At 44.7% G+C, this 26,110-nt stretch overlaps 1 protein-coding gene across 1 annotated transcript in view; it reads left to right on the forward strand.

Annotated features, from left to right (window-relative positions):
* The first annotated feature begins 11,576 nt into the window (after nt 1-11,576).
* MKLN1 (muskelin 1) overlaps nt 11,577-26,110 on the forward strand; it is a 102,963-nt gene continuing 88,429 nt past the window's right edge. Inside the window, exon 1 of the mRNA XM_065743779.1 lies at nt 11,577-11,680. Coding sequence (XP_065599851.1) covers nt 11,589-11,680 — 92 coding nt within the window. The 5' untranslated portion in view covers nt 11,577-11,588. The remainder of the gene's footprint in view (nt 11,681-26,110) is intronic.

Genomic DNA, 26,110 nt, shown 5'->3' on the forward strand with positions numbered 1-26,110 from the left:
TGTTGCAGGCTTCTGCTTCCAATCATGTATTTTTGTAGGGTTCTTACATGGATGAGGAGGCTGAAGGGAGACCTTGTGGTGGCCCCACAGCTCCTCACAGGGAGTGAAGGGTCAGTGCTGAGCTCTGCTCCCTGGTGACAGTGACAAAGCCCAAGGGAATAGCATGGATGGAGTTGTGTAAGGGGAGGGTCAAGGTGGGAGTTAGGAAAAGGTTCTTCACCAGAGGGCAGTGGGCATGGAACAGGTTCCCCAAGGTGGTGGTCATGGCACCAAGACGTTGGGGCTCAAGGAGCATATGGATGATGCTTTCAGACACAAGGTTTGAACTTTAGGTGGTCCTGTGTGGAGCCAGGAGTTGGATTCAGTGATCCTTGTGGGTCCATTCCAACTCAGAATATTCTCTGATTCCACGTTTGAAGAGCGAGAGGAAGAGCAGCTTCATGTCTCACTGCTGGCTTTGTCATTTCCAGTCCCGTGGATACACACAGATCCAAGCTGCCCATTAACTCAAGGACTTTCCACCTGTCAAACCCAAGTGGCCACAGAGCAAGCCAGCCTAGCTGGGACATGGCTCATACAATCATGGAATCACTAAAAGAGCTCCAAGATCATCTAGTCCAACCACTCACCCACCACCAATATTTCCCCATTACACCATTTCCCCTAGTACAATATCTAGAAGTTTCCTGAACACCTCTAGGGACTCAACCACCTCCCTAGGCAACCTGTTCCAGAGCTTGGCCCACTCTTTTGGTTAAGCCATGAGAGGCCATTGTTCATCAGCCTTTGTTCCTAAAATCACCATCCAGGTTATAGAGCTTGTTTATCTTGATGAGGTACTCATCCAGACCCTGGCACACCCTGGAAGGCCTTGGGCTTGATGAGGGTTATTCCTGCTGCACAGGCATCCCTGCTCTGTCCCTTCCCTTACTGGTGAATAAAGCTCTCACAGCCTCTCCCTCCCTCTCCAAGGTAATATCTCCTGCCCTTAAATTGTTTGATTTTCTTTTAGCTGTGCCTCCTTTGGATTTTTGACATCCCCTAAAAATTTTTATTTCATACCATATTTGTATGTTTAACAAGAATAATTCCAAACTCCAAAAACAAACTGTGCCCTGACTGGCGTTACATAGCATTTGTGATAATTGGATTCTCAGAAAGCCAAGCACTTTCTGAGATTTAATGAGATTCAAACTTTAATTACTGCATCCCTTTCTCAGGCATGCAGTGGAAGCAGGGAGGAAAATGACCATAATCAGGTCTTCAGCATGTTGCAAGAGGTGGCCTCGATGGATAGAGCTTTGATCCCTTAATGAGGGGGCATTCTTGCCATGCACAGTTGGAAAGCCAGTTTCTCTTGCATCATGGCCTACATTTACATCCTTAGGATTTCAGCCACAAACCACTGCACTCTCAGAAGACTTCACTGGTGGAAAGCCAGCAGAGATGGCTCCTGGCTACCACAGTGCAGAGCAACAGACAGAGACAAGAATGTACTGGGGGTGGGAGTGGACTTCAAGGTCCTGATGATGAGTGAAGATGCAGAGTGATCCTTGGACAGGGTCAAGGGGCCCTGCCACTGTGAGCTTGAAGACCCTTGCACGGCTCTTCTTTTGTACACCACAAATACCAGGCAGATTTTGCCCGTAAGGCTTGATGACTCACTTGCTGGCTTTCTCACTTCCCCGCCTCCATCCTGGAGGATGCGGTGTTTTGCTGAGTGTTATCTGCACTGAGGTTGGCGGAATGCAGCGGTTTTGTGTCTGCAGAAAGAAGGCTCCAATGGAGGGATGGGGTCATTAACACTTCAACTTTATCCAGGAGGTATAAAGATATAATACGGCCATCTGAGAGGACTTTTAAATTGTGATGTTCAGTCGGTGAGATGTTTAGACTCGAGCCAAATTAATTTTACAAGTGTTTTGTTGAGACAGTGCATCAAATTCTTCACAAATGAGACAAAATATTGCCTCCACTGTATTCTCACAACCACTCATTTTGTAGACGGATAAAAAATCTCTCCATCCACGTGTCTTTCATAGCCCTGTGGATAAACAACCATTATTCCCTCATCCTTTTGATAGTCAGAGATTTATGTCACGTTGTGCCTTTTCCTTTACTGTATTTGGGACCAAAGTCAGTGTTGCCAGGTAAAAATTTCCATTTCTCTGCCTTCCATTTCCTGACCTCTTTCCCAAGAACCCAGCTATCTCCCTGGTTTTCCATCCCTTATAAAAGGTCACCACTGTTGCTTCTTTTCCTCTTCCAGCAATCTGGAGGACATACTATTCCTGCTTAAAACATCTAATCGTTTTCTTGGAATTATCTTCATCTTTAGCTGTTTTTGCTTTGCCCACACAGGGAGACGTGACTGCTTCTTGCAGGCAGCATGGGAAGCCAAGGTCTAAGCGGGCAGGAGCTGTGGGTGGTTTGAATCAGTCTTGACACGACACCCATCACAGCAGTCTCTGTGAGCAGGCTTGGCACCTCCAGTCTACCCATGCCCCAAACCTCCATTGGTTCCTGATGTCATCCAGCCACTTTCTGAGTTGTGCATTTTGAGGCTACCCCCTTTGGCCTTGCCCAGATGACTTCAGGCAGAAGAGGAATACATCTCCTCACTCTTGTACTCCAGAGATAGACCTGTCTCTCTAGTACTTCCCAGGCTGGCATTTTTACCAAACTTTTTACCTCTCTGAAACTGCTCTGTAGTATCAATCAGTGTTTTGTTGTTATTCTTCACACAACCTTTCCTTTTCCCTTGCAAATCTGTCTTGACTCACACTTTCTGCTTGCTTTGTCCTTTTCCATTTCCACAAGAAGTTATTTATTTTTATCCTTGGAGCTGCATATTCCTGGGGAGGGGCAGGGGTGCAAGCCAGTTGTTGCTGAGAGCTTTAAAAGAATGCAGGAAAAGTGGGAACTTGGGAACCGTGAGCAAAGCCCTTAATGGGCTACACAAAGGGCCACATCCATAACCAGCATGCTCTTAGGCTCCTTCAGTTTTGAGGTTTGCAATGCTTCTTTTGACAAAAAGGGAATTTGCCTTCCCCCTGCACATGCTGAGCAGATACTATCAGGACTGGGTATTTTGAGGTGCCCATGCTGAAGGACATGGTGACTTGAGTCACGCTCCTATCCCTCTTCTCCTCATTCTCAGATATGTGGAGAGGTCCCTGAGCCCCTCAGTCAGCGTATGCATGTGGCAGCAGGTTGGCAAAGTAGCAGGGATGGCATTCAGGCAGCCCACAAACCTCTGAGCTCTGGCTGCCAAATCCACATGGATGACTGCTCATAAGCATGAATCTGTCCCAAGCCTTCAGCAGTCACAGGGCTTTTGTCTCCCTCCTCTTCCCAAGAAGCAGATTGCAAAATCACCAAGCCACAGAAACAAGCAGTATCTGAATGGGCTCAGGAACCAGACCATGCCCATATGCAGCTCCTGGGAAACAGCTTCCTATGGAGTGGGAGAAGCTGAGCGTGCTGAGAAGTGAAGCCACCTGCTGGGTATGTAGCTATCCTGTCTTCGCAGAGAACAGAAATGCTTCTCTATAACACGCTGAAAACTCTTGAATCTATGGAAAAAAAAAAAAAAAAAGAGCCACCTCTCAATATCAGCAGTTGCATTTTGCTTCTGGGTGACCATGGCTCCATCTCAACCCTCCTTACACCATTTCCCCCAGCCTGGCAGACCCCTGGCTTCAGAAGCATCTGTCCCTGCTCCCATAGTTGCAGACCCAGTGAAGAAGGCACAGGAACAGCTGTGATGGCCCCAACCTCTGCACCACCCTTCAGCAAATAGCTTCAATCTCCCACCTTCTCATGGTCGCCCTTAAGGTCAGGATCTGGACAGGACTGATGAGGCCCTTTGGGTGGATTACCTGCTGGAGCAACATCCAGAGAAGAAAAATGCAACTCAAGACCTCCTTGAATGCCCTGTCTTGAGAGATGATCCTTATTCTTTCATCAAATATTTTTTTGGTTTGGAAAATTCATCTCCATTCATGGAAGCAGTGAGTCCTGCTTATTTTCCACTTGAGGCTGAGCATTGAAGAGGGTCTTGAGTAGAACATCCAACCATGGCTGGGAGGGTGATCTCGATAAATACGCACATCCTTCCCCAAGCCCTACCCTTCCCAGAACTCCTGCCAGTGTTTCCACCTACTTAGTACAAATACAGGAACAGACACAACAGGAAGTGGTTCTCTGGGATAAAGCAGGCTTTTGAGGACTTCAGAAGAAGAGACTGGGCACAAACTCTCCCTCGGGAGCACTGGGATGGGGCAGTGTTGGGCATGTGAGTGTTTCATGGCAGGCGACTCATCACAGCAGCGTATCTGCCGATTTTCCAATCATCGGGGATGGCAAACAAAAGGATGCTCTGCTTTCCCAGGGGTCAAATATCACTCCCGACAGAGAGCTTGCAAAGATGGAGGAATGCAAATGGCAGAGAGGATCGCTTCTCCACCGTCTGTTTCTTCCCACTGTCCTCTTGCCTGCAGAGACACCTGCACAAGGTGCAGAGCTGCTGAGAGAGTCTGCGGCTGGCTTACTGATATTGGGAAGAAGAAAAGGGAGCTAGCATCTTCTCCATGTGTCCTTGGAGGCTTGGCCACTTGACAGGAAACAGGGAGAGCCCAGCAACCTCTCTGGAAAATGCCATCTTTTTTCCATAGATCAAAGCATAGGACTGTTTCCAGGATGAGAAAATAAATAGAAAGCATGAGAAATGTCAGCTCATTTAGAAAAGAGGCAGGAGAATGTGCTTCCCTGGCATGGCCAGGAAGCCAAGGAGTTGGGCTCACAGAGGTGGAAAGAAAGATCACAGCAACGTTTCCAGGACTGCCCAGAGACAGAGATGAGGGTTTAATTATTCTCAGATACAACAGAAAGAGGTTAAAAACATTTGTTTGTGAATCCAGAGAATAATTATGAGTGAGTCACGGAAAGTGTTGTTTCCAGCTATGGTAAAAACAAGCCAGTGCTGAAGGGTCTGCTGGTCATTTGAAAGCACTGGGAGCTTCAGCCCAAGATTCCTCCCTTAATTGCACCACTTTCGGGCACTCGCTCTAAATTAAGCAGACAGGAGCACAAGGGAGCTAATGCAGTGCTCTGAAAGGCAAACTATTAAGCAAAGTGTCTCTCAGATGTTTAACTTCAAGGAGGCACAATTGAAATCTCATCAATTATGATCAACAGACATGAGAAGGGTTTAAAGTTCATCCGTAACGTAATTTGCAGAATAATAGAAATTAAAGATGCAAAATCTCTTTTAGGTTGAGTCTACTTCAGTCCCCAGGGAGAGCTAGATGGCTTTCTGTATCACGCTTCCCAACAGTGCTGCATGCATGCAACAAATGCAACCCAAGGAAACTTTCCCTGATGCACTTTTATGACTCAGAGGATGTTGCTATAGAATAATTAAGCTTACAGACACGAGTCCTCTCTGAGCTGCCCCAGGCATGTTCCCTGCCTTTGTCATCATTTTCAGTTTTCTCTTTCCAAAGCACACCAAGCTATTCTCACAGCTCTTCTCCTGGACTGCAAACAGCTCTCTGCTGTCCTTGGCATCCTCCTCCTTGAAACTTTTTCGCCCAAGTCCCCTGCCCTCAGCAGTCGATGGGAACAATGCGCTTAAGGGAAGACCGTGACATTCCCGATTGAAAAACAAGACTGAGTCCTTCACTTCCCACTGTGCTGCTGACAGTAATGCTACTTAGCACTCTTACCCTATGACGCATTACCCAAACATTAGCTAATTATCCTGCCTGACTCCTTAGAAAGTAGGCAATTAAGCAGTTAGCTCCATTCTCCAGATAGGGAAACCTGGGCAGAAAACAGGGTTAACAGGGGAAAGGCCAGCCCTATGGTGTAGAGTGGTGAGTATCTCTGCTGACAAGGAGTGATGTTGATGTGGAACTTATGTTGCCTAAGAAACATAAGAAACAATACCTCAGTACAGGGATTCATCCACACCCAAACTGTGTCCCATTGTGGTAGGCTGTCATCTTCCGGTAGAAGCACCCAAGGAGTTCACTTTTTCCATACTGCTGAAGAGAAGAGGAGGATCTGGTTGGTACGGGTACCCTGAGCAGTTTGTGCAGGTCCTCTCCAAACCATAGACAGCAAAGTTGCTGAGATCAGTGCTCAAGAACTCCTGAATCCTGGAAACATTCAGCTGGTGTCACTGCAGCTGACAATGAGAAGCATTTTGGAGCACCCGATGCCAAAGCACCCCAACTCTCATGGTGCAAAAAGCAGGGTACAGTACAAACTCCACCCTTCCACCCAGCTGGAGACCTGTTCTCCACCAGCCATGAATTGTGGTTATGTTTGGAGGGCCACAAATACTGAAACAAACTATTTTTAATGCACAGTGTAGATGTTTAACAGAGAGGTCTTTAAAATAAAGCACCAGAAGGAGTCCAAGCCTAATAACAAGAGCTCTAGCCATTGTGACTAACTACTCCATAAAATGTGTAATTATGGCACTATAGCAACTATTGAATTCCAAGGCACATTTTGCATCTGAAACACAGGACGGAGCATCCTCTCTGGGTGATTCAGAGCAATAATCACAATGCCCAGGCACTTTGCTTGGAAGGAGGAGAGGCACCAAAGTGTGAGATGAGCAGAGTGCACTGGGTGCACAAGCATGTCACCGTGAGAGCACCTGCACAGGATGCACGCACATGCCAGGGGAAGAATAAGTATTTTTAGCTGGGATTATCTTGTCTGCCTCCTAAGAGCACTGGCTGCCTTTGTGGAGAGGAGCACAATGCAGCTGTATCACACCAGAGTCGAGAGCACAGCGGTGACATTTGAGAGGCGCCTTTTACTGAAGCTCACTGAGTGCAAGTGTTATTTGTGCCCACCTAAGCAGATTTTCCTGCCCTCGAGCACCCTGTTTCAGTTCGTGCAGGGCCAAGTGCACAAGGGCACCAAGATCCTCTTTCCCCAGCGCAGTTCAGTGCCACTCACATCCCCTTAAATAGCACTTTCTGGCTCAGATACACTCTTCTCCATTGTCTGGGGCATGTTTGCAGCTGGAGACTGATGAATGAAGCTGAGTTACTGACCTTGATATAAAAAAAACAAAACAAAAAAAAACCCATAAAAGTGTGTTTGTGCTTTGTAAAACAAGCCTTTTAAAGCTGGCATCTATGCAAAGAAAAATGCCAATATGCATATGGAAGCTCTGGTATTTAAGGTCCCTTTCAACAATCCAGACTGCCAGTGAGCTTTCACTGCTTTAAGCTTTTAACCAATGAACAGGTGCTCTAAGAGCTGGTGAAGAGGTCTCAGACAGGTATTTAACTGAATGGCCTAGGAGCAGATGCTTGGATCAGAGTCTACACAATTAGGCCTATTTCCTTATGCTGAAAGAAATACTGTTTCACTGTGTTATAAGGAGGTACAGATGATCCCCTTGCTCCAAATGGATGAGGGCAAAGGAAAAATTAAGTAACCTGTCTTTTGAGGCCTGCTCTCACCCCTCTTTTTATATGGAAATTCATTAAGGATCTGCAGCAAATGCATTGCAAACAGCTTCACCACTATTTTTCCCCATGCACATTATTGAAATGAGATAATAATTAGTGAGGCCACTTTGGGGAACTTTCTGGAATTGCTCTGGTACACAGGCTGACAGTATTTTTCTTTGAAGATCCTATGGGAGGTCTTGGAAGATACTCTCCAGCCTGAGAGGTGTGCAAGCAGGCAGGTTTATTTCCCTAGCACAGAGCACTGAGTTAAAGTCAGGGCTTCTTTTTGCACAGGGAGCTCACTTAGGTGAGCAAGTATTGCGAAAATCCAGCGTGACAATACCCAGTGAGGCCAGTGCTCTGATTCTGCTCAGAAAACAATAGGTGTTTACACAACTTCAACCCACTGGAGGTTTTTGCCTTGCTGAGCAACGAGACCCCAAATGTTACAGCTCTGCCTCATGTCCTTGGCTCTGTCCCGCTTTGGAAGGAAACATGCTGTGGCCTGCACTGCCAATGATATTTCCTCTCACTTGTCTTTAAAGGTCTTTTTTTCCAACAGCTGATCGGCTCTGCAGCTCCGCAGAGTACGTGAGATCCGGCTGGCCCACAGTCTAGCTGGTATGGCCGCGTGCCATGTTGTTGTTTGTATTGCTTTCATTCTTCTGGCGTTACTTGGCTCTTCCAGGCAACTTGTTTTCATCCTGAACTATGTGCTCATTACATATCCAAACACCCACGCAGGTTTTGCATGAGGAAACTCGAAACACACACGGAGCAGAGGAGCAAATCTGCAGAGGGGGGCAATGAGATATTTGTCTGATTCAGATAGAAACAATTGTCAGATCTCTGAGCTGTCTGTGGTTGGGTTTCATAGCCACTGATGACAACTGTGTTAATGCTGTATGCATCCTCCTGGGGAAGAGATGCAGGGGACATCTCCTGTGATCACCTTCAACAACCTCAGCTGCTGTTCCCGTATGAATCCTGGTTGTGTCCCAAATGCTGAAGGGACCCATTTTTACTACTCTGTTACCTCACTGCAGCCAATTGCTACCTGCAGGGATCTACCAGCCCCCAGCCAGCTTAGGTCCTGCAGATACCTAAATGGACTGGAGGATTTCAGCAAGGGCCCAAGCGATGGGATAGAAACATGCCTGCTTTGCATGTTGTGCCCCAAGTGTCCTCTTTTTGGGTTCTTCCACAGTGCAGAGGGTCTGAGTGACTACCAGAGGTGATACAAGGCAGCATCAGTGCCCCTGGACTGCCCAGTTGCATAGATCTGATGTTGTATTCATGCAGTAAACACAGGGCTTAGCAGAGCAGGGCTCAGATACTCAAGTTTTCTGAGTCTCTCCCATTTTTACAGCCCCACCGCTGCTGCAGTTGAGCTCTGGCAGATGCAGTGAGCTCAGCTGGAGGCTTGCAAGCTGTCCAAATCTGCAGCACGCCACGCTCCTCCCTGCCATGCCAGGCCTGCTCTAAGCGTGGAAAAACCCTCTCCCAGCTACTGCCAGGATCTGTGCAGCACCAGGCAGGCTGAGCCCAAGAAGCTGGGAGACTCAGTTTGTAGCTTGGGATTGGTTTGCTTTCTCGCATCCTTCCCTGCTTCCTGTGCTGCAGATGAATAAAGATTTTCCAGGGCTGTCAGTACTGCGTATTTCACTGGCATTTGTTTCTGTAGGTCCAAAATGTGCTAAAAATAAGCTGGCGTGGCGTTCACATCTTGATTCATGTGGTAACAGGACACCGGGCAGAGAAACTCCTGGGGCTATGTGCTCTGTGCAGCAGTGAGTAGCGAGCTGATGGCGTTCCCTCTGCCTCCTCCCTGCTGCCAGCATGGAGCTGGCAAACACTGCTCGTTGCAACCTCCAAAATTTTGTATTTAGAGGTTACAGTTTTATGTGGCACCACTCTTCTCTGGCTGCTTGTTAGTGAGGCTCCAAATGCCAAGGTAGAATATTTTCTCCTGGAGGAGCGAGTATATTATTAGCAAGATCCTCAGTAAACTATTTCCTTTAATACTCCTGTGGTAAATGGCAGAAAAAAAAACAAAACACAAAACCAACAAACAACCCAAATGAAATCTTAAGTGCCATATTAAGACCTCAAACTTCAAAAAAATCTTGTTAGTGCAGCAGCAAAGGTAAAGCTGTGGAGGTTGGTACCTCGCGTGCTGTGAGCTAGAAGCACCGTTCCCTCAGGTCCTGAAAAAGGGTCTCAAGACAAAGTGCTTGCTGCTCCTCCTCACTTTTGAGATCCCCAGCTGACTTTCAGCCTCCAAGGCTGCTGCAAAAATGTTTCACCCCCAGCCAGATTCTGTTGCAGCATTCTCCCTTGCTTTCCTAAAATCAATGGAGAGAAAAAAATCCTTGTGTTAATTTAATCTAGCCAGGCATTTTGCTGTCCTGCCTGGTAATATCTCTCCAATCTGTCATTTCCAACTGACAGCTGTTTATTTGTTGTCACTTTATTGGCATTTTTTTTTCTTGTTATTTTAGTTCTGTTTTTGTCCCTGGTCTTGAAATATCTCCTTTCTCAAGCATCTCAAAACTGCTCCAGGGATTCTTCAAGTCTTCACTTTTCTGAGGGTTCTGAGTGAAACAATCTCATTTCTACAAAATAAACAAACAAAAATGCATATGTCAACCTCAGTCAGAGAAACTCATAAATAAATCTCCATCTTACATGCCTGGAAATTGCATGGGTGTTTGAGATTTCTGATCCATTTACGTGGCAGGAAAGAGCACTGAAAAACATCATGGCATGAAACAGAGATCCCACTGTGAGCATCCCTCTAAACTAGAGACTGCAATGTAAACCTGAAGAGATCTTGGCACTGCTGGAGAACTGTTCAGCAGCGTTGAGAGCAACAGATTAAGTGATTAATACATGTTATTCAGTAGAATTCACAGGAAAAAAAATAACAAGAAAAAAAGAAGATATTAAATATGACAACTTGCAAGACATGGGAATCCACTTGGGTTCCTTCCCACAGTCTGGACCTCCAGGTAACCTTTTCATGAAGGACTCAGATGAGCTGTGGTACAGACCAGAAAATAACCCACCAGAAGAAGGCCAATAACCTCAGTAATTATAGAACCCTCCACTCAATTTCCAGTTGCTTTCAAATTGCTGGTCCAGCATTAAATCTGGGCACCGCTCAATTAGCTCATTTTCATTTCACTCATTACTTACTCTTGTTTATATATTTACCATTATTTATGGTGACTTCAATTGCTCTAAATCCTTTTTTGGAAAACGACAACAACAACAGCATGTTGAAATTGACAGAACTGTCAAAACAAGCTGCTTCTGATTCTTACAAAGTACAGAGCTAGATGGTGAAATATAAATAATAAAATGGAGTAAGAAAGAAGAACTGTGCTACTCACAACAGGGATCAGCGCAGGAGCTGGATGAGGTCACATCATGTTGGGGTTTTGCTACAGCCCCTTCCCTACGTGGCTCACAGAGCATCCCCTTGACCCTACAACCCACTGCAGCCCCTCAGGGCATCTCCCTATAGCCCCATGGGATGGATCCCACAGTCCTCACACAGCCTTGCAGACACAAGCCACATCCTACCCCAGATCCCACACTGTCCATTACCCACTGCAGCCCCACAGGGCTCCCCAGTGCCACAGCCCACCACAGCCCCATAGGCATAGCCCCACACCACTACAACCCCAAGTTACACCCCACTTCAGGTCCAACAGCCCCAGCGCTCCTCCTGCGGCTCACTACAGCCCTACAGGGCCCCCACAACACAGGCTCACACCTTTAAAACCCCAAATTACACCCACGCGGCCCTCAAAGCTCCACAAACCCACTGCAGCCCCCACACAGCCTCACCCTATAGCCCACACACACAAATTGCACGGCACCCCAAGCAGCCCTACACCTCCTAACAACCCCCTCCAATCACAAATAACCCTCTAAAATACACTAAGTTCCCGTCCTTACCCCTCAACATCCCACCACAGCACTACCCACCTCACACGCCCCACAGCCCCCTATCCCGCCACGCACGCGGCCCCTTTAAGAGCGCGGCCCCTTTAAGAACGCGGCCCCGCCCCTCCCGCGGTCGCTGCTGACAACAAGATGGCGGTGGCGGGGCCGGCAGGCCCTGAGAGTCGGGTACTGGGTTACACCCTGCACCGCTGGAGCAGCTTTTCCTCCACCTATCTCCCCGAGTGAGTCCGGTCTTGTGCTGGGCGCCCTGTGGGAGAAGGGGGAGGAGGCGGGAAGCGGCGCGGAGTGGGTGCCGGGCCTGGTTGGGAGAGTGAGGAGGGTTAGGCCTGGAGTAGGCCTCGTGTAGGCCTGAGGTGGGGGAGGGGGGGATGTGAGGGGGTGGAGGGGTTTTGAGGGTGAGGTATGTGGGGACGCGGTGCTCAAATGGGTTTTTCTTGGAGGGGGGGTTGTCTGTGGGAGCGTCACAGTGAGGCGGGTTTCGGGGGGGGGGTGTTAAGTTTGGGGATTTAAGAATAGAATGGTCGGAGTGGGAATGGGTCTGTGTGGGTAGGGGGAGTTATGGGCTTTTCTGGGATTTTTTTTCTCTGGAAGGGGGAAGATGGGCAGTTTTGGGGGGATGTGTGCTTGGAGGGGAGTGGTGTCTTGCGGGGGAATGTGCCCTTGGGAGGGCACAGCAATTTTGAGAGGCTCTGTGTGGAGGGGTGGTAGCCCAGAGGTTTGGGGGGAGCTGAGTGTGGAGGGGTGGCAGCCCTGAGGTTTTGGGGGTGGGGGGCTGTGTATGAAAGTACTTTGGTCCAAAGGTTTTGGTGGACTGTATGAAAGTGGTGGTCTTAAGGTCTTATGAGGGCTGCATTTGTTTGGGTGTCTCTGATCCACATATGTTTATATATAAGGAGCAGAAGGCAAAGGGATGGGGCCAGACTCTTCTCTGCAGTGTGTGGTGCTAGGATGAGGGGAAATGGGATCTTTCACATAGGAAGTTCTGCATAAATGTGTGTAGTAGAACTTCTTCACAGTGAGGGTGATGGAGCACTGGCACAGGCTGCCCAGAGAGGTTGATGAGTCTCCTTCTCTGGTGCCATTCAGGACCCACCTGGATGCCTGCCTTTGCAACCTGGGCTAGGGAGCTGCTTTGGCAGGGGGGTTGGACTAGGTGATCTCTAGAGGTTTCTTCTGACCTCTACAATGCTGTGATTCTGTGTGAGTGGTGGCCCAAAGGTGCTGGGGGCACAGGGACTGTGAGTGTGGGGAGAGGTGTTCAGCAGCATTCAGGAATATTGCATGTATGGAACTGAGGTGGTCAACACCCGGGGGGGACGACTGCGTGTGAGGGGGTACGGTGGGCCAAAGGCTGTGTGGTGATGGATTATCAGCAGTTTTGGGGGACTGGATGTATGAGAATGACAGTTTTGAGAGGAAATGTATGTGGGGAAGGGTTTCCATTAGCTTTTGTGAAGTTGTGTGCGTGTGGAAGCATTTGCCCATAGGTGCTGGGGGGCTGCATCTGTGGGGAAGGATGGTCGGGTTTTGCGTGTGTGAGGAGGGATATTCAGCAGGGTTTGGGGAAGGCTGTGTATATGAGAGGGGGTGTTTACTGTGCTTGAGGATGTCCAGTGTGGATGAAGTCTGCAGGAAAGTGGTGGTCAGAAGCTTTGGGAGACTGTGTATTTGGGGAGGGATAGTTAGTAGAGTTTGGGGTTGCTGTGTGTGGGAGTGGTACTCAGCTACTCAGCATGTCTTTGGGGGGTTGTCCTATGGGCTGGAGGGGTGGTCAGCCGTTTAGGAGTTGCAGGAGCAGGAGGTGGTCTACAGGTTTAGGGTGGCTTTGTGCATGGTGGGGGGGTCAGCCAGGTGGGAAAAGGGGTGAGCACCTGCCCTGGGGGGTATAGGAGGGGGAGGGGTTGATGTGCAGGTCTCGTGAGATGCTGAACCTGTTTGGAGATGCTTTCAACCTGTCTTTGATGCTGAACCTGATGCTGTTTGGAGCAGGTAGGGGGGATGCACTGAGCACCAGTCTTGGGGAAGGTTGAGAACAGTCATCTGCTTTGGATAAGGGAGATGGCCTGGGGAGGAGATGCAGCCTTTCCCCCCAATTTTGGGTTCAGCATCATGCAGTGGAGAGAGCGATGCGGGGAGAAGGATAAGTCAACTCCCCTTGCACAAACACTGTCCTGCAGGTTTGAGGCATGTCAGCTGCCTGTGGCAATGTATTTATTGGCAGCGTGGCTTCCTCTGCTGCCCCTGACCCCTGAAGCCTTGTTGGCTGGCAGTGTGGTAAATGCTGTGCAATGGTCACTCGTGATTTATGTGTGGTTTTGGGGGAAGGGGGTCAGCTGGTGCCAGCTTGTTTCAATTTTGTTTTGACTTTGAGCTCTGTGAGCAAGCAGTTGTGTTTTAGAGTAATCAGGATGTGCTGAAAGTGAAGTTTATAATGAATATAGTGTGGTGGTGTATGTGTTTTTTCACCATTCTGTCATGGTAGCTCCAGTGCTGGAGGGCAGTTAGGAGATACCTCAGTCATGCAGGCTTAGAGTTTTGTCTAATGATTGATGGCTATGAATTCAACAGTCACTGATTAAAGTAACTTTGTCAACCAGTCTGAACGAGTGACGATTGCTGTATTTGTTCATTATGGATCATCTCCACTTGCTAAAATGAGGTAGAACTTTAACAAAAGTTTTTCTGGCTAAAGTCACAGTGGTTGTATCTTTAAGTACGCTTGCTTGGTTAGGTATTAAGAAAAGCTGGATTTTTTTCTGATTATTTTTTGTGTTAATTAAATAATCCATTTACCCTTTTTTCCCCTTAAAAAGACTATAAGGCATTGTTTTCAGGTCTGTGATCGTTCTTGCTGTTGGAAATTGTGGCCTCTGAGTGGAAGGGTGATAGTCCATTATTGATTTCACTGACGCAATTTAAAAGGATGATACTCTTTCTACTTGGTATTGATATGCCTTTCCAGGGCTCCCATTAGTTTTGTTTTGTTTTTTGCTGCAGACTCTTGTCAGGAATTAATGTTCATGTGGCATCTTCAGTGCTGCCCGAAGTCCTTAATGTCATTGCAATTCATGACACAGTTCTGTTTCCTTTAACAGGGCTTCTTGTTGTAGAAACGCATGACCTTGCATTTGGCTGTTTTAAGACAGAGTTCAAGTGTCCCTATTGTTAAAAACAGCTGGAATGGCTTTTGAGCAGTGTTCAGCAATCCCTGAGATGAGGTTATGGACCCTGCTGTGAGGTGCACTGGTCCTTATGCATAGGTGCCTTCTTCTCATCAGCACTGATGATATCAGGCAAAGGGGTGTGGTGAAAGTGGCCCTTAAGAAAGCTTGGTTTTTGCTTGCTGTCTGCTCATGTTTGATTCTCAAGTTCAGGGGGAGAGCTTAAATGTGATCTGAAATGGAAAGGGAGGGCTCTGACCTGTGACTGAAGATAAGATTTTTAGAAGATGAAAACTTATGAAGAAAATCATGCAGGAGAGTGGATATTTGGAGATAGAGATGGCAGGCTTTAAAGTTGATGGTAAAAGAACATAATGTACTGTAGGAGAGTTGTGCAGATAAAGCTGAAAATGGTCGTCTTATTTAATGTGCAGATCAGAATTGTGCTGTTTGGGGAGGATCCTGGGAATTCTAGTTAGACCTTAGCTGAAATAAGTTTGTAAGCATAGCTAAGAAGAAACCACTTTAACCTTGAACTGTACGATTCTTCAGCCATGGTCTGTGTGGGAATATGATACTTCATTAAATAATGTTGCTTGTAATTGGGAGGATGCTTACTGCTACTGTGGCAAGTAAAGTGCTTGTGGCAGGGAAACAACGTAGCTTACCCATGTTCTGTGTCAGCTAAGTGTGATTTAAACATGCTTCTTAAGTAGTTGTGTGGTTTTAAATGTAGAAACTAAAGGTACAAGATGCAAAAATTTTCATCATCTCTTCCGTGGAAGAGCTCTGGTGTCTGGTGGCTTACCTTGCATCTGCTCATCTGAAGCTGAGCTGGTACTGAAACTCATCAGAACACTGAAATCACTTAACTGTTCTTCTTCATTAAAAAACAAAAAGGAAAAAGTGATTTTTTCAGAGGCTTTTCTATCCTACTTTAGGATCAGTAATATATTGGAAGATACCGCTTTTCTTTAAGGTGCAGAAAGTTCATTTCAGTAAATACTTCATTTGTACTGTTGGTGGTACTCAGGGACTGTTTGCCTGTGTTACCAGTGCTACATTCATCATGCATTTGCAAAGACCTTTCCAAAGGTCAAATGACAGTTGTCCTTCTCGAATCTGCAAAAGAATGGTTTTATTTATTTATTTCCAATCTGCTAGTGGCTGCACTGACCCAGAAATTTCTTCAGAACTCAGTGGGTAGCAGTGGAAAAGTTGGTCTGGTGTCTATTTCAGCTTGTGTCTTGCAGCAGGTTGTGCCTTTGGGAATGCTGGTTCAAGAGCAAATTTGTCCTTGATATAACTTATTTCCAGAGGTGCTGGTCTTCTGCTGAGAGGCTTCAGCCTGTTGAAAATGTTCATCCCAGCAAGTTGGGTGAGGCTTCCTCATCAGACCCTTCCTTGCCTGCTTGTACTTTGTCCTGGAAGGAGCAATGGGGGAGGAGTTCCTGGTGTCTCACCAGGGACTGGCCTAAGGGCTTCCCCACCGCTGACTACATGCAAACAACAGCAACGAGTCAGAAGGAGCCCTGGAGTATTTTTCCCTCTCCCTCCTCTGGTTTTTGCAGAAATTGATGGGCTCAATTGCTTTTATGTTTTTGTTTTTTTTGACAGGGAGGGTTTAAACAATGTCTAGATGGTAATATGAGCCCTGCTCAATCAAAAGCTGTTCCTTTGTTTTTTGAGAAAAGCACCTTATCCTTATCTTTTTAGTGTTTGCTCTGTTTTAAGCTCTCTGTTAAGGTGACTAAGAGGTAAATGTTACTGTGCTCTCCTCAATAGCAATTACATGCCCTTCTTTACTGAAAAGTGCCTTATTACTGTACCCTGGGACAGTGGTTGCATCAGATTCCTGACTCGTGATGTCTTGCAGTTGGCAAATGCGCTCAGGTCCTTCTGGCATGTTTAAACTGGGATTTCTGCATCATGGCATTGAGCAAGAAGCATTTTTTTAACATCTTTTACTGTGTTAGGCTAGTTGTGCACCTTGACCGGGCATCTTCATGCCATTTCTGTTGCTCAGGTCTTCCTGTATGATACCTCTTCAGAGGCATTGCATTCTTGTACTAGTAAGAATGTAAGATCATTTTCCTTTTTTGCTGGCTTTCTGTGTTTCCATCAGACTGGGCAAAGTGAAGTAAATGATACTTGCAGTGTAAAGTGTAGGTGACTGGTAGCCTTCCAAGGTAAGAATACTTTTTAACTAAGGGTATGACAGCGTTCCTGCTCAATTTAACCAACCATCCACTGCTTTCTTGTCTTTACTCTGGAACAAAGACATGCTGTGCAAATTCAAGATATTCCAGTGCTTTACTAAGAAGCACTGGGAATGTGTATAGCAAACTTTTTGGGTAAAGTCTATAAAGATTTGGAAACAAAACATCAAACCCTTCCTCTGTAAATATTCTGGATTTCAGCAACCCTGTTCTTTGACATTTCTGTAGCAAGAAATAAAAAACCCTGATGTATTTGTGGCTAGTGAAACAGGATTCTGAGTTTCTCCTGCCACATGAAACTGGTGATTCAGAATCTGTTTCTTTTAGGTTCATAAATCTTGTTATAGATGCATCTAAGTCCTGAAGGATCTCACCCTTGAATTAAGGTCAGTCATGACTAACATGAAGGTTTGCTTTCCCTGTTCTGTACGCTGGCTTGCTGAGCTCTGTTTCCATAACTAGGTGCAGACATCTTCTGTTGAGGTCTCACCAAGTTAAGAACTGTGTGGACTGCAGACAAGCAGAGCGTGCTTAGAGCTTTTCTGGCAGGGTGAACCAAGCTCATCATCCATACACTGGAAACTTCAATGATACTGCTTGTTTTCCTGGTTTCTTAAATAGCTTTGGCTGTGCAGAATGATAACTTCCACTTTAGCTGTAGGATCCCAGCTTTTTTTTTTTCCCCACAAGCCTGAGTCTTTTTCCTAACTTTAATCGTCAGCTCTTAGTTTTACTTGAACATTCTAATTTAGCCAATTCACTCTCTTGGTTCAGTCACTTCATCCATAGATATTGGAAGATGAACAGGTACACCTGCTGGCTGTCTGTAATTATGTGCTCACGTTGCATTTGCAGTACAGATCAATACTTGTATCTGCAAAGAGGAGGAGTGCACGCACTGACGAAGGAAGTGAGCTGGCTGATTCTGCTCTCCTCAGTGGTTTTGCTATAGGAACGTTCTCAGTTCTGCTTCTTTTCTGTGTCCTGTTAAAAGCAGGATTTTTTTTCCACTGGTTTCTGTGGATTTTCTGTCTGTTTCTAGACTTCTTCCCCTAATAGGCATTTCCTCACTTCTGTAGCCTAGAATTTTTCTCTGGATGCTGAAATAGAGTACTTTAAAGCCCAAATGTGTCTGGAGGAAATCACTGCCTACAGATTGAATTAAGCTTAACTTGGTAAAAAGATGGAGTAGTGAGAGAGAGGTCAGAGGAGGTGAGAGAGCGAGGATGATTGCAAAACATTGAATATTGTTCATGCCTTACATCAGAAACCCGTTACCTTGTTAAAGAAATTTCTTCCGGAGTGAAAGCACAAGTGCTGTGGAATGAGAAGGAAATTCTTTATGCTTTGATTAAAATAGAGCCATTATTTAGGAGGTTGGCTGGTGTCATTCACTGGTAGAACAGTGAACATAAACTGTTAATTGCTGGCGTTACCTGTAGTGCTTTGAAATTCAGCCTCTTCTGGGTTGGCATTTTTGGGGAACATTAAGAATGTAAAACGTTCTTAGGAGTTCTTAACATCAGATTATGGATCATTTGTTCTGTATATGGTTTTATATCCTGCAAGCTAAACGAAAGCTTTCTAGGTTGTGATTACTAATGACTCACTTAAGGAGTAAAATACTATTTCAAGCATGTTTTCCTTTAGTAACTGTTGTTATTGCTGAGACAGCATGTGCAGTCTGTTTTTCTTAATGGCAAAGAATATAGTTTCTCATTCTCCACGTTCATCTTCTTAACGAATCAGTGTTAAAATGCAGTGTTGCTTTTAGCACTACAATTGATTTTATGATGCAATCAAGACTTTTCTTTTGAGGTTCAGTGGTATATTCAGTCAGTAGTTAAGTGAAGGTCCCATCTAAACTTCCAAAACAAGCCAGTTCTTCATTTGTTGTAATTGCATGCAAATATAAACCTCTTAAAGAGAATGTATTATTATTATTTACTACAGCCTGCAGAATTTGGTATGAACAGTGGTTTGTAAGTTTAAATTGATCTGAATTGAATAATACAACAGCTACTTGGGGGGGGGGGAAGGTGGTGGTGAATGTTCTGTGGTTTGTTACCTTATGTAGTTACAGTTTTAGTTATTACTTAACACTCAGCATGCATAATCTTTGTGAAGTTGTTTCTTGCTTCAGTTTAAATCAAGAAGCACGACTGTTTGAGTTGAGGATAGCAGCCTGCGTGGCTGAATTTAAATTGCAAAAACAAGTGCTTTAATAAAGCTTGCTGCTATGTGGGTATGTGCTACAGTGCCTGAAAAATGGGGCAGTATTGACAATGAATAAAAATGGTGCGTCGTGTGTGATGGATTTTGGGTTTCCACTGCTGGGTTCTCAGTGCTGCTGCCGAGCTGCAAGAGGCAGCCTGTGGTGGAAGAAAATAAATTGGGATTTGTTGAATTGACCTCTGAGTAAGGAACTGCTGAATGAGCTCCCACCCTCCTCTTCCTGATGGGGTGCTCTTGCTTTCACTTTCTGTCTTGTAAAAAAACAAACCTGCCTTCTGCTACAGGCTGTGGAGCCTGCCAAATGTGGAAGTAATACTGCCTTGGGAACTTGTATGCTTTAGCATGAATTCATTTATATTGCTCCAAAATAAAGAATTATTCTGGAATGTAGCACTAGGGGCAAACGGTTCTGATTTGTAGCACGGTTCCCCTAATAGCCAGATCGTAACAGGCTGATATTTCTTCATCTTCCTGGGCCAGTATTTTATTTTCTCAATTCCCTGAGTTGCATTATATGTGAGATAACCTTGATTTTTGAAAGGGAAACTAATGCAGGGAGTGTGTTTCCACCTGGAATAAGGAGGAGCTGTTTTTGCACAATTTAGGTTCAGCAAGGAAATATCAAGTTCAATTCTTGGCAATAGTTTGGACACGAGGGGCTTCAGTCTCTTCTGCTGAACACAGTCTTCCTGAAATTCTTTCCCAGGCATCGTTTTTTGGGTGAGCTTTTTACGGAGTGTGAAGTTGCTGTGTTGATGAGTATTAAAGATGTGTTTATGGCGCTGTGGATTTATATCTTTACATGTAATCAGTCTGTTTTATTGCATTCCTCCTTGGAGTGGAAATACCAAGTGTTGTGGCACATAGGAGCACGGTTGCAACGCTGTGAAATCATGGAAGATCTAATCCTGCTGCTTGGCCTGCCCGACATTTTTCCATCTGTGCGTTAGTTAAATAAAATCACTACTGAGAAGTTTGTGGTCCTTCCAGAATCCAGCACAGGGGATTCACACAGAAGTGTGCTGGACGTAGCGGGGGGAATGTAGTGTTAGTGTGCTATGCTGCCAATACACAGGAAGATTTGGAAAGTGTACATTCTGTGTCTTTTCTGGTAAATGCTGGCAGTGGATATTTATGTTCAAAGTACCATCCAAACTCCTTTTTCTCAGGAAGAAGTGAGTGTGGTTTTTTATTAAATAAATTAAGAACAGAACTTTGTAGTAAATTGGCATTGCCTGTTGATGTTTTGATCTCCAGTGAATTTTAACTATGATATTTCATCTCTTGATTGCAGATCCAGTGAGCTGAAGAACCTAACCTCCTGATCTTTCTTTAATATCACTGGGGAGAGTTTATGCTTTTTTTGGTCTTTTTCTCAAGCCTGGGATTTATTTCTGTTCTGAGGATCTCCAGGAATATCACCTAGGTTGCATGCACTCAATTTTGTTTCCTGTAGAGGTTCACAGATCGGTTGAAAAGTTGGATTTCAAACATCCTTGAGTGTTAGGCGTGTAGAAATGAACTCCTGAGTCTGAGAGTAAATAGTCCAAATAGTCTTATGTGCTCTAATATCGGCTCGCTAGTTGATCAGTTGAAGCAGTCTCTTTGTGAATAATCAATCATATAATTGATTCAGACCTTATGATCATGAAGACCAACTGTCAGTCTGACCCATGTCAGTGCCATGTACACATATCTCCTAAATGCCTCCAGGGATGGGGGCTCGTCCAGTGCTGCAGGTAGCCTGCTCAAATGCCTGGCCACTATTCTTGATGTGAAGAATAGATTTTGTCCTGATATCCAATCTAAGCCTCTCTGATGCAATTTGGGATTGTTTTTGAAAGTCTGAAGTTTATTTTTTTAGTAGACATTACGTACATGGGGAAGTTCTGTTATTTCAGTGATACAACAGCATCTGTTGTCAGATTTAAAACCAAAGCTAGCTGGGACAGAGAACAAACCTTTAACTTTTAAGCTTCAAGGTCCTTCATCGCTTACGTTGATCAAGGGTATGATCTGTAAATGCTGGGCAGCATTAAGCAGATAGTCAGTGATGTCTGAAGTTGACATGATTACCATTATATGTGAATAAGCCCAACCTTTATTTTTCTCCCATTTGTTTTTCTGCTGTCCTGTGACTGACAGGACCAACCTGGAGCTGGGGATCCCTCCTGCTGCTAGGGATTTGGGTTGCTCATTTGCTGTGATGTATCTGTGATTTTGGGTTATTGAGTGTCACTGGGATAAAAGTTGTTCATCAACGCTCTGATAACTCATTGGGAATTCACTGCAATGCTGCAGCTGTAGTCACTATTGATAACATTTAATTCCTGGCATGTCAGGAGGAGGCACTGTGGAATCAGAAATGCTTTGTTTAAAGGAGGTTTGGTTGGACATGGGGTGAAGAGGAGTGCTTTCTAGATCTGTGACAGTCTCATTTTGTATTTGCGTTTCTTTTTTGCTGAGAGCCTTTGCCTGCTTTTGGGTTGGTAATATGTAGAGATGGCATAAAAAGAAAAAAAAAAGTAAACAGATCATTGAAATATATAATTGAGAGAAACTGATTTGAATGAGCTTATTTGTTGGCCAGAGCCAGGTGAGACCTGTTTTGTTGTCCAGCACAGTCAGCTGTGATCCGGTGAGCACGTTTCTGTGAGGTGATCTCTAAGTTAGCAGTTTCTATATGCTGTACTTAACTATTTCATTTGACAGAAGCAAATTTATAGGAAGTTGGATGTGTTTGTGAAACTGCTGCTGAGGAGGAAGAAGCAAATCTGAGCATTAAGTTGGCAGATCTCACAACAATACAGCGTTTCAAATGGAACATTTACGCAGTAATTACCCCCTGCATCTTTTGTCTTGCTGCACAAGAGGCCTTCCCTCTTGGTGTTGCAACCAAGACATCTTTGTGTTTTCATGCATTTATGTCATTTTAAGGAGTGAACTTTTACAACAGAAAGGAGAAAAACTTTAGGATAGATAGAAAGCTTTTGTTTATTCTGATCTGTTTTATGGGAGAGCTGTAGGTACATATTGCTTTGGGAACGCTGCAGCCAAGGTAGTTTGAAATCTGCATTAATTACAGTGAGTTTCTGGGACTTGGAGTGAGTCATATAGAGAAGATATTATTTAGGTCTTTATAGATACATGGGTTAGTGTTTTGGTGGATTGTTTGTTTTGGATGCATGTTTTTTGTGTGTGTGTGTGTGCCCTGCCCTCCCCCCAGTTGGTTAAGCATCTCCATCACAGCTTTGTGCTGGATGGTTTGGTGGTTCTCCATGTCTGAAATAGTTGGCCTACCACATCTTAGTCCTCTGTTGAAGTGGACTCTGAGGGAATGAGTCCATGTTTGTAGTTGCTTTATTCCTGCTACTTTATCTTAAGGTGGTTCTAGGAAAAAAATAATGATTAAAAAATTGCGACGTGGGCAACCCTGAAAGAGAGGAGCTGCTTTGGCAGGGGCTTGGACAGGATGATCTCTAGAGGTCCCTTCTAACCCCTACAATTCCGTGACTCTGTGAAGGTACTTCTTACCCAGCATTTACAGATCACACTCTTAATGAAAGTAAGTGATGATGGACGTTAAAGCCTAAAAGTTAAAGTTACTACTGTCTTCCTAGCACTGCACATTCCTTTTGATGTTCCGTGGTGTGCTGCCTCAGGGGTTTTCTAGCAGAGCTACGTCTGAGCTCCCAAGTCCTCTTGGAGATGTGTGCATGCTCTTTTCTGCACAGCTGCTCTCTGGAGAGCAATTCCGAATGTGCCAAGCAGGGCTAGTGTTTTGGTTTTGTTTATTCTTAAGGACTTGTTCCTAAAGTCATTGCTTTCTTTAATAGCAGCCTTTACGAAAACATTTAGGTTAAATGCAAATTGTATCAGCCTAAAAGCTAATCTGCAGTGTGTTTTGCTAAGTCATCTCACTCCTCCCTTTCTGCCCCCCCTTCTGCAAAAGCTAAGAAAAACTCTCCTGTGATTGTCACGTCAGAAGCCACAGAGCTTTTTGCACAGTGAAGTCCTCTGGAAATACCAAGCTTGGGGACAGCTCTGTAATCCCAGTGGAAATCAACCAGCAGTTCGTACAGCGGACACAGCAGCAGCTGGGTTGGTAAATGGAAAAGTTATCTACTTCCAGCAGTTGCAAGAGCAATGTCTGCATGGGTAATAAAAAGAAACTTCCATTTTGTTCTGCCAAGAGTGCTTTCTATGCGAAGCAGCCAGAACGATCCGCTTCTCTTACTTGGCAAAGGGATTGCCTACAGTAAAAGCTGAGGTGCAGACAGCAGTGCAGGAAGCTTGTTTGCACACTTGAGGCACACGCTAGGACTGCTTTTGGGCATGTTCTTTCTGGTGGTGCAAATAAGGCTTTTGGGTGCAGTGTATAAGAGTACCACAAAGCAGCTGAGGTACTCGAGCAGCTTGTAGGGGAATGATATTGGGAGCTTGCACCAGTGTGAACTGGTGAACTTCTGTCATCTTTTTTCCTTTTGTGCTGGCACTAATGGTAAGCTGGAGAGCTGTTGTGACTGAAGGAGTTATTTATGCTACTCTTTTTTTTTTTGTTGTAGTTGCTGGTGTAGGAAGGAGGAGGATCAAGCACAAGTGGGTGGAATAGTCACTCTTGGCAGTATTGTAGATTTATGCTAGGCTAGATCTTGTATCTACAGTTTGATTGCAAATTCTCAGACCACATTTAATGAGTTCCTTTTTTACTTTCCATAGGAAAAATGTCCCTAAAGTTACTTGCAATTGTATTTGCAATTCCTTGGGCTGCTACCATTAATTTCACATGAAAGCTGTGTAGAAAGTCGTCACGTTAGTGTAATTTCCATTTCTGAAGTTCCTCAGAGGTGTTAATTGAGGTGCTGTATCTGAGATGCCCACCTCTGGCTGCTGTGAGATTTCAACGGGGTCCACAAAAAAGGGCTTTGCATGGCAAGAGGAGATGGATTTGTCACTAGGAGATGTGTTTGTTTTCTGCTGCTTCAGGACTGCTGGAATGCTTGAATTCCTCCAAGTTTCTGAGCCTGTAATTTTTCCTAAACTATTATGGTAAATTAACTTTGCGGGTACTGAATTCTGTCCTCAGCATTTGTTTAATCTCATTAAACTTATTAAGCAGCCCGTGTACTTTTAAACTTCTTTATAACTCTCTTGGTGACGCTGTCTTTTCCCTTTTAAATTTCTTTTTAGCCTTAATTTTGTGTGAGCTGCCCATTCCTTTCTTCTTTGCACAGGGTTTTTTCTCTCATCTGGTTGTACTGAATGAGCTCCTCATTGGTTGTGGTGAACTGATCTTTGACCTGGAGAAGCAAACAAATCTACTTCTAAAAATACGATCTTTGGGATCTGTCCCAGTTATAAAATGCCTCCTTCCAGCAGGGCATTATCTGACCATGTAACAGTGCCAATCCCTGCAAGTGTTGCTCAATGTATGAAGGGCTTATGTCTGATGTTAAAACAAACATAATATAGTTATAAATAAATATATATTTTCTCTAGGGTGAACTGTTTCTTTGTGCAGGGTTAAAGCTTCCAAAGGAGAAAAGCAATACAGCGTTAACTTTTTTTTCTGCCTGCCTTTGTGTCCCTTATGTATTATAGAACAAGATTCTAATCTTCAAATGTAACTTCTCTTTCTCTAGTTATAGAAAGGTATTAAGATGTTGCTGAATGCCAGGAAAAATGACCCATGGCATGGCATAGGACACTGTGGGTATGAGTCTCAACAGCAAGCGCATTTAGGTCTTTAGTGGTGACATAACTTCACATCTGGCAACTTCTGTTAGAAATCTGTGTATCTTAACAGCATCCAAAATCTTTCTCTCTGTTCAGTTGGTTCGTTTTTGTCCCTGTTGTAATTAAAAAAGTCAGTAGCTGTGTTTTCTTCTGGAGTTGAGCCTCTTTATGCTGCAAACTTGGAGAGCTGACTGACTAATTGTGCAGACTGCTGCCTTGACCTTTTCTGTTTTGATGGGTTAGAGCAAGAGGGTAGTGTGTGGCTGTAAGCTGTTCAGATGCATTTTCTGCACTGGGCACATGTCCATAAATCAGCGGATGTTGCTGTGTTGCTAAATGACATGCTGTGATAGAAATGAGCTAAAGGGAGAGGGAGTTCAAGTTATGTTCCCATGCCATACAATATCTCCTGTAAAGCCCGTAGATGTCCAGCTGCTCTTCTGTGTTTGGAGGGGTCACCCTAGTTTAGCTCCTTGACATGTCCCTCATGGTGCAGGACTGCTTGGATACCATTGATTTTGGTACAGTGATTTTGGTTTGCTCTATGTGGAAAGAGTGAGTGAATCTGTTAATGCTCAACCTCTAATTTAACCTCATTCCCTTCTGAGCTTTCATACCAGTGTTCTTTTCCTCCTACACAGCAGATGGAGATAGCATGAGCTTTTTCATGACAGTGTCCTTTCTGCATAAGTTTTAGGAGCTGGCAAGATTGTTAGTTGGACTTGCCCTGTTCAGCAGGTGTCATTACCTTCCCATGGGGAATGGTACAACTATGTATTTTAGTGTGTGTATATGTATGTGTATATATATGTGCATTTTCTTTTGAGCTCATCTGGGTGGTGAATTGCCTTACTACACAGGAAAGAGGAAGAGAGGTCCTTCATGAGGATTATCATTATGAAATGGTTTCATTTTAGCCAACACACTATTCTGAATTTGTTAATGACCTAAATTCTGTACAATTTCAAGCTGTATGAAAGCAATTAAGATATTATTTTGTTGGTTGAAGTGTTGAACATCTGATTCTTGTGTGTTGCTCTAGGTTGTGGCTCATGTAAAAAATGTTTGAATTTGGTGAGAGTTAGATGGTCATCTTCTGTGCCCCATCAAAACTTAAGCAGTTTAGCAGCTTACTCTGTTCCAGCATAGGCCACCTAGAAAGGCAGAGATTATGAACAATGAAACAGTTAGCAAGTCAAAGTTTTTAACCTCATTGAAAAATACTTACCTTACTAATAGTGGTGAATGAGGCTTGTAGATTTATTTTAATGGGACCTGTAAAATAGCAAAGTAGAATTTT

The sequence above is a fragment of the Cyrtonyx montezumae genome, unplaced genomic scaffold (assembly GCF_038088225.1).
Source record: "Cyrtonyx montezumae isolate F1298 unplaced genomic scaffold, pur_monq_1.0 scaffold_3, whole genome shotgun sequence".
Classification (NCBI taxonomy): domain Eukaryota; kingdom Metazoa; phylum Chordata; class Aves; order Galliformes; family Odontophoridae; genus Cyrtonyx; species Cyrtonyx montezumae.